At 41.4% G+C, this 15,026-nt stretch overlaps 1 protein-coding gene across 1 annotated transcript; it reads left to right on the top strand.

The window, feature by feature from the left end:
* Window positions 1-355: 355 nt before the first annotated feature.
* LOC109754424 (uncharacterized) lies at window positions 356-1,866 on the top strand. Its single transcript, XM_020313333.1, has 2 exons — window positions 356-702; window positions 1,446-1,866. The coding sequence occupies exons 1-2, from the start codon at window positions 356-358 to the stop codon at window positions 1,864-1,866; spliced, it is 768 nt and encodes a 255-aa protein (XP_020168922.1).
* Window positions 1,867-15,026: the final 13,160 nt, after the last annotated feature.

The following is a 15,026-nucleotide window of genomic DNA, read 5'->3' as shown; positions in this document are numbered from 1 at the left end:
CATCATCACCACCCAGGAGACGTGCAAGTGGGATAAGGAGATCATAAGTACAGCTTGACAAGACTACTCAGTGTGACAGTAAAAACGCTTGGCTTGGACGGTTAGTTCTTCCAGGCCACCACCCGCGCCACCCACTGGGCGGTTGCCACAAGGGACTGCAAACGGCGACCCCCACGACCACTACACCCACGCCCCCGACGAACCGCCTCCCACACATCCCCGTCGACGCACTGCAAAATACCCCATTGTCTTCCATCTCCGCCTCATTCACAGAACCACCATTGCCGCTTCCATCTCCACTTCACACAAACCACAAACTTCTCTCTCCCAAGCCCACAGTCGCTGAAGGAAGGCGATGGTGAAGGAACCGTCCGCCAAGCGTTATCATGGCGAGACGTCGGACAAGAGCAGCAACCTCGTCGACGTTCACGTCCCCGGCGAGAAGCGCGAGTACACGAGAACTCTCATAGGGGTTGAGCTCCATGGCAAGGAGACGCTAGAGATCATCTGCACTAGCGAACCAGGCAAGGCCGACGAGATGATGAGCATACTCAGGATGAAGGGCGGTGGCTTGTACCTGAGCTTCATCAGAGTTGACGTGGAGTACACCAGCGAAGATGAACCTCCACAGATGGCAGCAGTCCTGCAATTGTGCGTCGAGGAACCCTGCTTGGTGTACCACATCGCAGCGGCCACAAAATGGTAACCCATACTACTGTTCATTCATCTATTGTACTAGTACTACTCCCTAAAAACTTCATTAAACTTGTTTCCCAACTAGATGAACTACTATAGTTTGTGAAGTGGATGCACGAGTACATGTTTTTCAAGTTACATGCATTTCTGAAACTGTGAAGTGGATTGTTTCACCAGATTAGCATCTGAAACTGATGCACTCGATTAGCATCTAAAAAATGTTTATAGAATTCTGAACTTGATGCACCAAATTAATTTCTGAACTTGATGTACTAGCATAGATTCTGATCTTGATGCACTAGTATAGTTTATAGAATTGATGTATTAAAAGATGTTTGGTGAAGTGGTATAGGTCATATCTTGATACACATGTTGCTCAAATTAATTTCTGAACTTGATATAGAATTGATGCACAAAGATGTATCAAGCACTGGTATAGGTCTTTTATTCAACAAAAAAAGAAAACTAAACTTGAATCAAGCAGCACATATATCATTGACTCTGGTAAAATGATTCTTCAATTTGGTGAAGCATTTGGTGAAGCATTGAAGATAGCAAAAAAGAAAAATAACATGGTGTAGTTGACTTTAATTTCAGGACTTTGTGTACTAGTTTCTGAACTACATTCATCCATGACTTATACTATATAAGCATCTACCTCATGGATTATCACTTGTAAAACCAAAAAGCAGAAGAATTAAATCTTCAAAAAAGAACACTAATCTTCAATATGTGTCTCCCCCTTGCAGGCCCAAGCGCCTCAAACAGTTCCTGCAGGAGGAGAAATTGTACACATTTGTCGGTTTCAGCATTGGAGGTGACAAGCGGATGCTGGACAAGTCTGGTTTGGAGATCAACCCCAACAACTTCATCGACATGCAGCGCAAGTGGAAAGATCTAACCACCAGCAAATACTACGACTCCTTGGCCGATGTTGCAGGCGGCGTCATCCACCCACTCTACAAAGGCATGAAGAAGAAGATGGAGAAGAAGGAAGACCACAAACTGTGGGGGAACAGCCCGCTGCCAGACAACCTCATCGAGTATGCAGGAATAGATGCGTACACCATGTACAAGTCATGGAAGACAATCGACAACATCGTGACAGGTTGGGATATTTCAAAAGAGCAGGAGGCTGACCCCTACTACCACTGCAACTTCGCAGGATGAAGATGCATGAAAGTTTGCCTTCGTGTTGCTCGCGCTTCTGCTTGTCCGTAATCTTGTTGTTTCAGATTTGTAGTTTGCTTTCGTTATGTTGAACCAGCTACCTTATGTTATGTGTGTCAGGGTTTGAACAAGTTTGCCTACGTCTATCAAGTACATCGTTTGCTTATGTCATTCAACAAGTATGCTAGCTTCCTATTTTGTTGATCCATCATTTCAAGTTGAAGTAGGTTGAAGTTGAAACTTGATGGCTGCCACGCAGCACTAGTAATGGAGCAACAAAATCACGCATGGATATTTTCACAAAAAAAAACAGTGGCAGACTAACTAAGGACAACAACAAATAGTAGCCTTGGACGCTCAGTACAGCTTAGACATGTACGGTAGTACTATCAAACTAAAAGTCACTTTTTAGTTTTAGAAGAACACTAAAAAGACTAAGTTTCAGCCAAGGACAACATTCAGTACTAACAACATCGTGCTAATAGTAGTTAGAAATTTACTAAGTACTGCAACAGGAAAAGCAAAGAACCATCAGTACGTATTTCCTAGTCACTAGCATGCTAGGACTGAGAGTTCTGGTACACTTGAACACACGGTACATTCATTCTACAAAAATATAAAAAGTAACTGGAAGTTTCAGTTCGCATTCCCTAAAACAGTGACACACTAAGAATGATAGTAATAGTACAACTGAAATCTCAGTACAACTTAGTCTATACGGCAAGTACTATGATGATACCAAACATTGCCTTGAGAAGAACCACAACCTAGAAAAAAGAAGGACAAAACTAAATCAAAAAGATATCAGTTCGACCAAGGAGAAAAATCACAAGAAAGACAACAGAAGCATCAACCCACATTGACCGGTGACGTACTAGATTCAAACAACACTTTAAAATGATCAAAGTACTAGCACAATTGAAATCTCAGTACAACTTAGTCTATTCGGTAAGTGCTATGATGATACCAATTAATGCCTTGAGAACGAAGGCCAAGACTCAACCAAAATAGATTACAGTTCAACGAAGGACAAAAATTAACAAAAAACAAACAACAGAAGCATCAGCCCACATTGACTAGTGAACTATTTATGAACTTAATACGGCTATCCGTTAAATGTACCTAATTTAAACCAATGCTTTATTTAACTTTTACTATGAAGTTCAACTACTAAAATTCAAGAAGTTCAAAGAAAAAATTGGCTCTCAAATTTTGCTAAATTTCTTATACTTAAATAAAATCTCGCTAGAGATCACGTAGCAACTTGGTCGTAAATAATTTCAATCCCAAAAAAAACTTCAGTTCTAATACATTATATGAAATCAGTTCTACATAACAAGGAAGCGTCAATCAACTCATGATAGATCCAGAAGTGCTATCGTGACACCAAATTTTAAAAGCCTTACACCGAATGAGATTACAATTCAGTACTAACAGAACTATACTATAAGTACAAGAAAAGAGGGTACAGAAACTATAAAGGTCCAACCTAGGTTGGGACAGATGAAAATAAAATAAATCTCACTTTTCCAGCAACAACTCGTAATGAACTTGGAAAAAGGTGTTTTCAGTTCAACTAGTTTACAAGACTTCAGTACAAAAAATAGAACTTAACCAAAACGAATTCCCGATGAAACATAGACAAGTGAAACAGCTATTCAACCACATTATCATCATGGAAAAAAAGTTTGTTAAAACATTGTGCCACACTTAAACACAACACAAAATATACCAGTTATTACATAGTACTTGACAAGACATCCAAACACTACAAACAAAGCCTACAATGCTTTCAAGAGATATATCACACAACCATCCATTTCACTACGCAAATGATGACCATTTCTTCTATGCACCAGGAGCCAAAGCCTGAACCTCCTTGGGAAGCTCCGTCACCAGAAGCTGGTTATTCTGGTTGAACACAACTCTATACAGATCCTCAGCATTCCAATCAACAATACGAGGCTGCAAAACAATAAAACAAATTATCAAAAATCATGACACATAAAAAGAAGAATACACAATCAGGCAAACACAGAAAAGTGAAAAGCTCAACTAGAACCCACGTCATTATCTCAAATGTTCTCAACGATCTTTTCACCATCATAGGATCCCGCATACTTCAGAGTATAATGGCCACATTCATTCGGCCCTTGAAGTGGAACCTTGACAAACGTTGGTTTCTTTGCAAAAAACTCCCAATTGGGGTGCTTGCTCGCATTGTACTGAGCATCACCATACACAACCTTCATTACTTGGACCAACCTGGAGATCTGTAAAAAAAGAAAAGAAACCACACATTTTTCAGGTCTCAGAAAAGCAGAAACAAAGACGCGAAAAAATTAATCCAGTACAGATAATAAATGTCACTCACAATCTTCTCGCAGTCTTTATGATAGGTGTTCTTTGAAGGATGATGGTTCTTTGGATAAGGTAAAGAGTCAAGGATGTCAACGCTACTTCGGTACCGATTCAAGACATATAAGGAAAAGTGGTTCACTTTCTTATCCTTTGGTAAAATCATAGGTTTGAATAGAGGCATCATGATCTAAAAAAATGACCAAGAAAGAGATGTTAAATATTCAAAATAAAAACCAGCATGACAACAAACAAATAAAACCAAAAATCAGCTAGTAGATCTCACAATGTCGGCACTGAGCAAGTCTTCATTATCTTTAACATAGCTCCTGAAATCTCTCGCTGCACTCTCCACATTAAACACTTTATTTTCATCACCGTAAAGCGTATAGTCAAGCACAACCTGCAAAAAGGCCAAAAAAGAAATAGACAGGGGAAAAGGATCAACAAGCAAAGTATTATTAAAACTTGTAAAACAATAGGCAGTCTTGTTTAACAGAAAAAAGGATCTGATTGATTACCGTGATGAAATATGGACTCAGCAATACCCTTTTTCCAAACGGAAAATCAGCATTTCTCTCGGGATCTTTCTTCCAATCATCAACGAGGAAGTCCAATTACATCACCCTCCATCATTTGCCCAGGTGCAAAAACTTCCCAGATGCATTTCCCAGTGAAGCTAGTTACGCTTTCATCAGGCTGAGGTATCATTGAGAATGTATTCCTGCAGCACACACAAGAACAAAAAGCAGGGGAAGCAAGATGTAGCGACCAGACCTCAAACAGTCTAGTCTCTGTGCATCAGTGTCATCCCTGGATCGGTAATGCTGACACGCACAGTACTTGAAGGATTTATAACAGAGTAGCAATCACACACTTATTACATCGAATGTCTCAAAAGAGAACTTAATACAATAAATACGGCTTAAGGCCATCTAAAAACGATAACAGCGGAAGGCTTGGAAGATAAAGTGAGTCCATCAACTCCAACGGCATCACTGAGTATAAGACCACGACCTATGGCACCTTACTCGTCGTCTGAAAAGTCTGCAACATGATACGTTGCAGCCCGAAAACGGGTCAGCACATGGAATATGCTGGCAATGTAACACATAGAGAGTAATGAACAGAATAATGCTATCACTATATGCATGTTTGGCTGGTGGAAAGCTCTATGGTTACAGTTTTGCGAAAAGCCAATTTTTCCCAACCACAAGGAATACATTTTATTTAACTATCATGGTGGTTGTTAAACATTGAGAAGGTACCTCCAACTCAATCCCAATTAAGAACGTGATTAACCCAATCAAATTAAATTAAGTAACATGATGATGAGATTCACATGATAATCCAAGAACTAGATACTCAAGATGTCCATAACCGGGGACACGGCTAACCATGATTAGATTGTACACTCTGCAGAGGTTTGCGCACTTTTCCCCACAAGACAAGATCGCCTCCGCTTGATTTCTCGCACTACATGGTGTTTGAGAAACGGATGACCGAGACACAGTCTTTCAGAAACAATACTCTTTACTCCGGGTGGACAGTTACAGCTACTTTCCCCTACATCTGCTAGCCCACCTCTTCAAGAGGTCATGTAACCTAGTCAACTATGCTAGAGCCCATAATAGCTTGTGGCTGCACATGGAAGTTTCTAGCATGAATAATCTCATGATCCCTTTGAGTCTGGGTGGCGGTCCATAGGATGATCACACGGGTACTCTGGGATATCCAAAAAAGTACAGGCAACACTGGGTTCTCCAGGTGCCTCAGTCCACCCAGATGTAAATTAAAGTAGCCACCTTAAGTTGAACCATTAATTAACAATCTCACATCTGTCATGGAAAAATTCACTCAAACCCAATCCACGTCTACGAGCATAGCATAGCAATATAAGCAAACGTAGAAGTAACTCCCAGTGGTTTGATATAAACAGGGCAATAGGTACTACCTCATCTATTTCCCAAAACCCACATTTTAATCAGATCCTAATCATGCAATAGTTTGAGGATTGATCTAATGCAATAAAACTGGGTGGTAAAGAGGTATGATCAAAGTGTTACTTGCCTTGCTGATGATCCATGAAACCTAGAGACTCGTAGTAGCACGCTTCGCACTCCGGGTACTCTATCGCAAACAAACAATACATACATAAGCAATCAAGCAAGGGTGCACGGGTAAAACTCAAAATAAGAGATCTAACCAAAAAGAATCAAATCGAACGAAGCAACGAAACTCAAACGGCGAAAGAAACAAGCTTAGTTTACTAATCTGGACCTAAGTCAAATTTTACGGTAGCAAAAACTTGTTTGAGTTGGTTAATCAGAAGGAGGGTTTCGAGACGAAACTCTAGGCGCTTGAATCGCCTGATTCCGATAAACGAGCCAAAAGTTATACTAAAACGAAAAACAGATCAAAAATCGGGAAAAATCCGAGAAAAAGAAAAACTGACGAACAGGCTAACGAACGAACGTTCGCTGTCTGCGGTTAAACGACGAAAACTGTTCCTTAAAACGAACGTACGGACGAACGTACGGACGAACGTCCGCAAAATAAATAAACCGGAAAAAACTAAACCGATCTATAAAAAAACCGCGGTTTCCAAAAAAACCCACGGTTTTCCGAAGGAAACCGGCGGCGGCGCGGGTGGCTACCTCCGGCGGCGGCGGAGCTCCGGTGACGGCGGCTACGGGCGGCGGCGGCTCCGGCGGCGGCGGGCAGCAAAGACGGTGGCGGCGACGGCGGAGGGGGGGCGGGGCGGCGGCTAGGGTTTCGCGGGGCGGGCGTGCGGGCGGCTCGGGCTGGGCTGCGGGGCTCGGCCTCCCGGCTTATAAAGGCCGGCCGGGCCAGAGTCCTAGCCGGACACGGCCCGGTAGGTCGGTTCGTTTGTTTTTTAAAATCGGACGTGCAGAAGAAGAAAGAAAAGAAATACTAAACAGACTCCAAAAATCCCGAAATAAATTTTCCCCGTCATAAAAAAAAGCTGGACAAGATGAACATTTATTTGGGCCTAAAATGCAATTTTGAAAAACGGTATTTTTCCTAATTCAAATAAAATCAAATAAAATCCAAATAAAATCAAATCTTTGTTTTTAATATTTTTCCTCCAATATTTCATTATTTTTGGAGAAGTCATATTATCCCCTCTCGTATATTTGATATGAAATATTTTCGGAGAGAAAATAATTAAAACAAATGATCCTATTTTCAAAATTTGAGAAAATACAAATATGAAAAATAACGAAATCCCCAACTCTCTCCGTGGGTCCTTGAGTTGCGTAGAATTTCTAGGATCGCAAAACAAAATGCAGTAAAATATGTTATGCATGATGATCTAATGTATAACATTCCAAATTAAAAATTTGGGATGTTACACAAGATAAGGCATTCATAGCAGTTCAAGTTGTACAAAAAGGGACAATTCAAGTCATATTTATCTAGCAGTTACAAACAACAGAAGAAAAGAAGAGGAAACATAATGAGAGATACTCACTCAGCATACATCTCACATGCTTCATCACTAAGCAAAATATTATACAACTTGCAAGCCTTGTCCAGATGAGGGAAATTATGAGGCTGAAGCTGCTGCACAGGGGAGCAAAACTTTATAGGATCTCTGGGCGCACGCTTCGTGCTTACAACATTGCCAGAATCCAAAGCAGGATCCTTCCTGCAGCACCAGCTCTACGGGCCACAATTCCAGCAAGGGGAGATAAACCCTTGGCAGCAGCGCTCCTGGTGACTCTTCCCATGCCAGCAATCTTGTCAAACGCATCATCATCGCTGTCTATCAATTCCACAATGGGATTCTTGGGTGTAGTGGGGCTATCTGCACAAGCAGCCGTAGAACCTTTCAGAGCTCCCAACCGCCCCTTCATAACACCAGATCTTGTCTTTTCGGGAGAACGCCCCTGGCTAAGATCAATAGCTACGCGATCGAGCTCCGAGAACTGGCTGCCAAAGATCCTGTAGTCGTGCTCACCAAGATCCAGCTACTCACTTGCAAAAATAAAAAAGAAGGAGCGCATCAAGGGTAAGTTCAAATACATAATTCATGACAGTACTAGTCAAGAAGTACAAGCTGCAAAAAATTACAAAAGGCCATGCATACGTACAGGGTTCGATGCCAAACAAACCTCGGAAGTCAACATCAAACACATCGGTAGTTGCGGAGGTATACAACAAAGTCTTCCTAATGTCAAGAATGTCTTCGTGGCTGTAATCCAACATCTCAATCAAACCATCCTCCCGGCAATGATAAGTCTTGTAGTTTTGTAGCATAAAGAAGCCACAATCATGCCTGTTAACAAAAGAAAATACAAAAGGGTACATCACAAATCCGAAAAAACAGGAACACCATCCTCCCAGCAACAAAAACAACTAACAAAAATCATTAAAAACGGATACTCATGTGTTTTCCTGCTGCGGCACCCGCACAAATTCGCAAGAGAAACCATCAATATGCACCGGTGAGAACTGTTTGGCCCTGTCTATGCTGGACTCCCTCTAAAGCTTCTTTATGTTATCTGTCATATTCCTTAAGAATCTAACTGCATCACCCCAGGTTTCATCACGAAGTGAATCAAGACACTCAAAACGACGGAACCTCAAATTCAGAACAATCAAGCACCAATGCCAAGATTCTTCGCTAGGCTTCATGGTAGCCGCAAATGACGGCGAATCAAAAGTAGGGAAAAGAAGCTGACAAAAAATAGCAGAGGAAAAATGAATTTAACAAATCATAATGAAACAAAAAATGCAGCCTCCAAACAATTAAATAAAAGAGGGAAATTGAAATTCAGAAGTACAAACAAAAATCAGATAATCATAAGTTCTAATTGAGTAAGCAACCCACTACAAAAAATAAATGCTACACAAGTTTATATCCACCGCCCAAACTTGCAACAAACATATCAGTTCAATTTCCTTGCGACAAAAAGTGCAGCTTTAAAAAAAGAAGCACACATCATTCATAAGTACAGGGGTAAAAGCAGGCTACTCAAGTTCATTCCCCCACGTCCCAAACTTGCAAGAAACATGACAGTTCTAGTTCATGAGTACAAAAAGTTCAAGTTCACCTACTTGGTCAAAACCATCAGCCCCTGATTTCGTGAACCAATTTAGCACACTGGAATCAATATTTCCATCACGGATCTTGGTCTGTTGTACAAAAAGAACAACAGTTAGAAAATTGCAAAAATAACTTATCATCCTATCTACAAAGCAAAATACTGACCGTCACCCATCTAGGAACTATCAACTTGTCAGTGTCTCGGTACTTCCGACGTAGAGAATATAAAACAATGCTACCTCTTGAGCACTGCGTTGGCTTTCCCCTGAAGAGGAAAGGGTGATGCAGCAAAGTAGCGTAAGTACTTCCCTCAGTTTTTGAGAACCAAGGTATCAATCCAGTAGGAGGCCACGCTCGAGTCCCTTGCACCTACACAAACAAATAAGAACCTTGCAACCAACGCGATAAAGGGGTTGTCAATCCCTTCACGGCCACTTGCAAAAGTGAGATCTGATAGAGATGATAAGATAATATTTTTGATATTTTTATGATAAAGATTAAATGTAAAGAAAGAAAAATAAACGGTAATAGAAATCGCTAGTTGTTGGGAGATTAATATGATAGAAAATAGACCCGGGGGCCATAGGTTTCACTAGTGGCTTCTCTCAAGAGCATAAGTATTACGGTGGGTGAACAAATTACTGTCGAGCAATTGATAGAATTGAGCATAGTTACGAGAATATCTAGGTATGATCATGTATATAGGCATCACGTCCGTGACAAGTAGACCGATTGCTGCCTGCTCTACTACTATTACTCCACACATCGACCACTATCGAGCATGCATCTATAGTATTAAGTTCATAAGAACAGAGTAACGCTTTAAGCAAGATGACATGATGTAGAGGGATAAACTCATGCAATATGATATAAACCCCATCTTTTTATCCTCGATGGAAACAATACAATACGTGTCGTTTCCCCTACTGTCACTAGGATCGAGCACCGCAAGATTGAACCCAAAGCTAAGCACTTCTCCCATTGCAAGAAAGATCAATCTGGTAGGCCAAACCAAACTGATAATTCGAAGAGACTTGCAAAGATAACTAATCATACATAAAAGAATTCAGAGGAGATTCAAATATTGTTCATAGATAATCTGGATCATAAACCCACAATTCATTGGATCTCGACAAACACACCGCAAAAGAAGATTACATCGAATAGATCTCCAAGAGAATCGAGGAGAACTTTGTATTGAGATCCAAAGAGAGAGAAGAAGCCATCTAGCTAATAACTATGGACCCGAAGGTCTGAGGTAAACTATTCACACATCATCGGAGAGGCTATGGTGTTGATGTAGAAGCCCTCCGTGATCAATGCCCCCTCCGGCGGAGCGCCGGAAAAGGCCCCAAGATGGGATCTCACGGGTACAGAAGGTTGCGGCGGTGGAATTAGGTTTTCGTGGTGCTCCTCGATGGTTTGGGGGTATGTAGGTATATATAGGAGGAAGAAGTAGGTCGGTGGAGCCACGAGGGGCCCATGAGGGTGGAGGGCGCGCCCAGGGGGTAGGCGCGCCCCTACCTTGTGGCCTCCTTGTTGATTGCTTGACGTCCACTCCAAGTCCTCTGGATCACGTTTGTTCCAAAAATAACTCTCCCAAAGGTTTCATTCAGTTTGGACTCCGTTTGATATTCTTTTTCTGCTAAACACTGAAATAGGCAAAAAAAATAGCAATTTGGGCTGGCCTCCGGTTAATAGGTTAGTCCCAAAAATAATATAAAAGTGTATAAATAAGCCCATTAAACATCCAAAACAGAATATATAATAGCATGGAACAATCAAAAATTGTAGATATGTTGGAGACGTATCAAACAACGTTAGCACTGTCTGAGTTGAGCATGCCAGTCGGGACAAACACTTTAGCAATAGAACCAACACTGGCATCACATTCTTTATCTTGAAACATCGGCTTGTCACTAAGAAAACACAAAAGATTACATGAATTAAAACTACTGCAATAACAACAATAGTCATATGAGAGAAAGAAAAAGAGACGAAAATGATACGGGAAAAATCCCAAACTAACCGTTTCGGACGGTTCATGCGCAACCTTGTAACAGCGAAATAAAACAAATCAACCTTAACATTATTACCACCTTCTACTTGCAGAAAAAGAAGAAAAATAATAAGTTCAAGCACTACAAGTGAACATGTCCAAAATGCCATAAATGAGAAGTACGCCTCATTTACAAGTCCTTACCTGCACTATCAGCGTTTGACGACGGGAGTTCCTGTGATGACACCAATATGCCTCCAGTTTCAGAGTTTGACGATGGGAGATCTTGTGAGGACACCAATATCGCTGCGCTTTCAGGGTCTGAAGAAAGAAAATCCTGGTACAAGACGAGCGCCTCCTGTGTCAAGGGGCCAGAAGAAATCGACAGAAGTAAATCATCATCCTCAGATGGCACCTCCTCCACGCTAGAGGCATCTTCCAATGCATCACCGTAATCAAGACCTCCAGGCGGGAAATTCTCTAGCGGCAAATCTTCACAATCAGAAACATTTTCATTCCCAGCAATACCAACACCAGACGATTTGGCATCAAGTATGCTCGCAGCACCAACATCTTCGTCAGCAACTTTGGTACCAACATCGCGCCCACTACTCAATGGAACACCACGAGCATCATCTCCACCACTAACGACAACCTCACGCTCAACATCAGTCATCTGAAGAAATAAAAATTCAGAAAAAGTGAATAATATGAGAAAAACTAACAATAAAAAATAAGCTAGCAAGAGGTGCACAGAAAAACAAACCTTAGCAGCATTCACAGCAACATCATTGATCTTGCTGCTGCTAACATTCAAAGGAACATCACCAACAGTCGAAAAAGGCTCGTCGCCAACAACAGGACCCTGATTCATATGTAATGAAGCAAAAAAAACAATGCTATTATTAGCAACAATAAACACAAGGAATTAAACCACAGTAACAAAAAGGTAGGTATCACCTGCAAACTCTTAACGGTGTGGGATAGAAAAATGAACAAGCAAGGCACATTGGTGCGCATGAAAATTCAAGAAATATGTATAAACACAATAAAAATAAAAATAACCTTGCACTTATCAGTAGATGGATCATTAACTCCACGGTCAACAGCAGCCTCAACATTATGACTGGTCTCCTGCATGAAAAGAAAAATTAATAAAAAGATGAAGATGAGGAAGTTCAACTACAATACTGACAGCAGAACAACATAGTAAAAACATACAAACACCGAGTACTGACTCACATCAACAACAGGGCGCTCCAAGCCAACATCATTCGTATGGTGATCAGAAATATTAGCCTCAGTACCATCATCAGCCCTGCTGTCGGTGGCAGCAGCCTCATCCTGCTCAATCTGCATGAAAGAAAAATTCATAAACAGATGAAGATGAGGAAGTTCAACTACAATACTGACAGCAGAACAACATAGTAAAAATTGCAAACACTGAGGACTGACTCACATCAACAACAGGGCGCTCCAAGCCAACATCATTCGTAACATGATCAGAAACATTAGCCTCGGTACCATCACCAGCCCTGCTGTCGGTGGCAGCAGCCTCATCCTGCTCAATCTGCTTGATAACAACATTTGCACTTTCTTCATATGGCTTGCAGCGAGAGTCTTGCATAGTTTTGAAATGCTTCATGTTGTTCAATAGACGAACCGAGCTCTGAACTAGATAAGCAGCACCGTCACGCATATCACCAATTAAAATTCTCTCCATCTCAATATAGTCCGTTGCTTCCTCAGTGTTAAATTGATGACCTTCAGGAAGGATACCATCGATACAGCTCAGACGTTCAACTGTCGTTGGGACCTTTTGCTGCTCAGAACACACATTTCTAAAAATATGCTTAGCGCGCTCCAACGCAGAAACAACAACATCAATACCAAAACCCTGCCTCTATGAAGTACTAGCATTACTAGAGCCAGGGGGAACTTAACCTGCACCCTCAACACCACGACCATCTCTCAACTCATCGTGCAGAGATGAAAACTTGGGAACTTGAGACGACGGCATCTCCAGGACTGGCCGTTTATACACTCGGAAAAAACAACCTCCTCTTGAGTTTTCCACTACAAACAAGGGGAAAAAAGAGTTAATTAATCAATGCAACACACAGGGAAAAATAAAACATGATATTAATAGATTTAAATCAACAGCACTATCAATCTTTAACTGTCAGTGCCAATTTGTTAGTGTTTACCAACAGGCCAGTTGAACAAAGATATTCAGTTCAACCACACATGAAACAACAGTACTAAAAATCGTACCTAAACCTCACAAAGCTTAAGAAATGACAAAATCTAAACAGGTAACTCTGCGGGACACATGTTCACTCCAGCAAAATAGCTATACCTAAATAAAAAAAAGGTCTGCAAGACACAAAAGAAATAAAACTCACCGGAAGCTTCCCAAACACCCAAGTCTTTGGATCTGCGTTGCCTTTCTTTTTATCAAATCTGCATCAACCAGATAGAAAGCTTGACAGGATCCATGAAACATATGCGGGGGAATCGCATGTCAGGCTCCGCAGTCTTGCCATGGATAAGGCAGTCAAGGTATATTAGTACAGACCCTATAGCACAGCCTCTGATTGCCTTCCCCATGGTAACTCCATCTTGGTACTTGACAACAGCCCTTCTAAGCTCATCAACCATCAGCTGACAATAACTCATATTAGCCATGTCCTCAATGACGAGACCCTCAAACATTGCTACCTCTCTGGAAACACGCGGGGCGGCACCAGGCAACACAACCTTCATAAACAAAATAATGAAGAACACTTTCAGAGCAAGGTCATCTTTGCTAGCATCCTTGACGAGCACCTTGAGCCTATTCCTCAAATCCTTTGTCTTGATGTCTTTGTTCCTACTAATGTCAAGCTCCGATCTTAACTTCATCAGAGCGTCGTCTTATCCGTCCTCTGACGGCCTTGGTGCAGAACGACCACCACGAGGGAACCCAAATAATTGTTGTATACCATCACTAGTGATGCGAAGCTTCTTATTAGCCTCACCCATGTCAAGAGTCATCGTATCAGGATCTATCCTCAGGTACAAAGCTCCCATCAGAGGGCGGGAAATGTTAGACTTCACCCTCCACTTGAAGATAGAACCAAAACCAGTTGCATGAACCCTAGCCACATGGCAACTCTCAAGCAATTTAGCACAAGCTTCAACCTCTCCCAACGAACATCGCACAGTTAAGTTCAATCGCCGTTGGTCACCTTCATCCAAAGCAACTTTTCCGGCATTGCTTCCCACCGGCTTGACCAGACTCATAACGCTAACATGCTGTAAATGAAAATAAAGAAGCCACAGCTTAAATAAATGAATATATAAAACAAAACAAGCATATGAAGGCAAGTAGAAAAAAAAGAAAAGATTGCACAAGTTCAACTCTTAAAACAACATCAGTACCACCCTCAATTGATGCAAACAATGACCAGCCTCGCCTGGCCAGCATACCAGCCCAGACACAATTAAATCATTGCAAGTACAACTAGTTAGTCACATACAGTACAAAACACGTACCACTGCAAATTCATCTTCAGAATCAACTTCGATATCATCTTCTTTAGATACATCATCTTCAGCTTCGACACGAGCACGCTTCTTCACACCTTTGTTCACCTTCGCAGGAGCAACTTTACGCTTCTTATTTTCTTTCAACAAAGAGCGCTCTGGAAGAGGAGACGTAGAAGGCTTCTTATTTGTCAAAACTTG

The sequence above is a fragment of the Aegilops tauschii genome, chromosome 2 (assembly GCF_002575655.3).
Source record: "Aegilops tauschii subsp. strangulata cultivar AL8/78 chromosome 2, Aet v6.0, whole genome shotgun sequence".
NCBI lineage: Eukaryota > Viridiplantae > Streptophyta > Magnoliopsida > Poales > Poaceae > Aegilops > Aegilops tauschii.
Note: the sequence above shows the minus strand (reverse complement) of the source record. Positions and strands in the feature narration are given on the sequence as shown.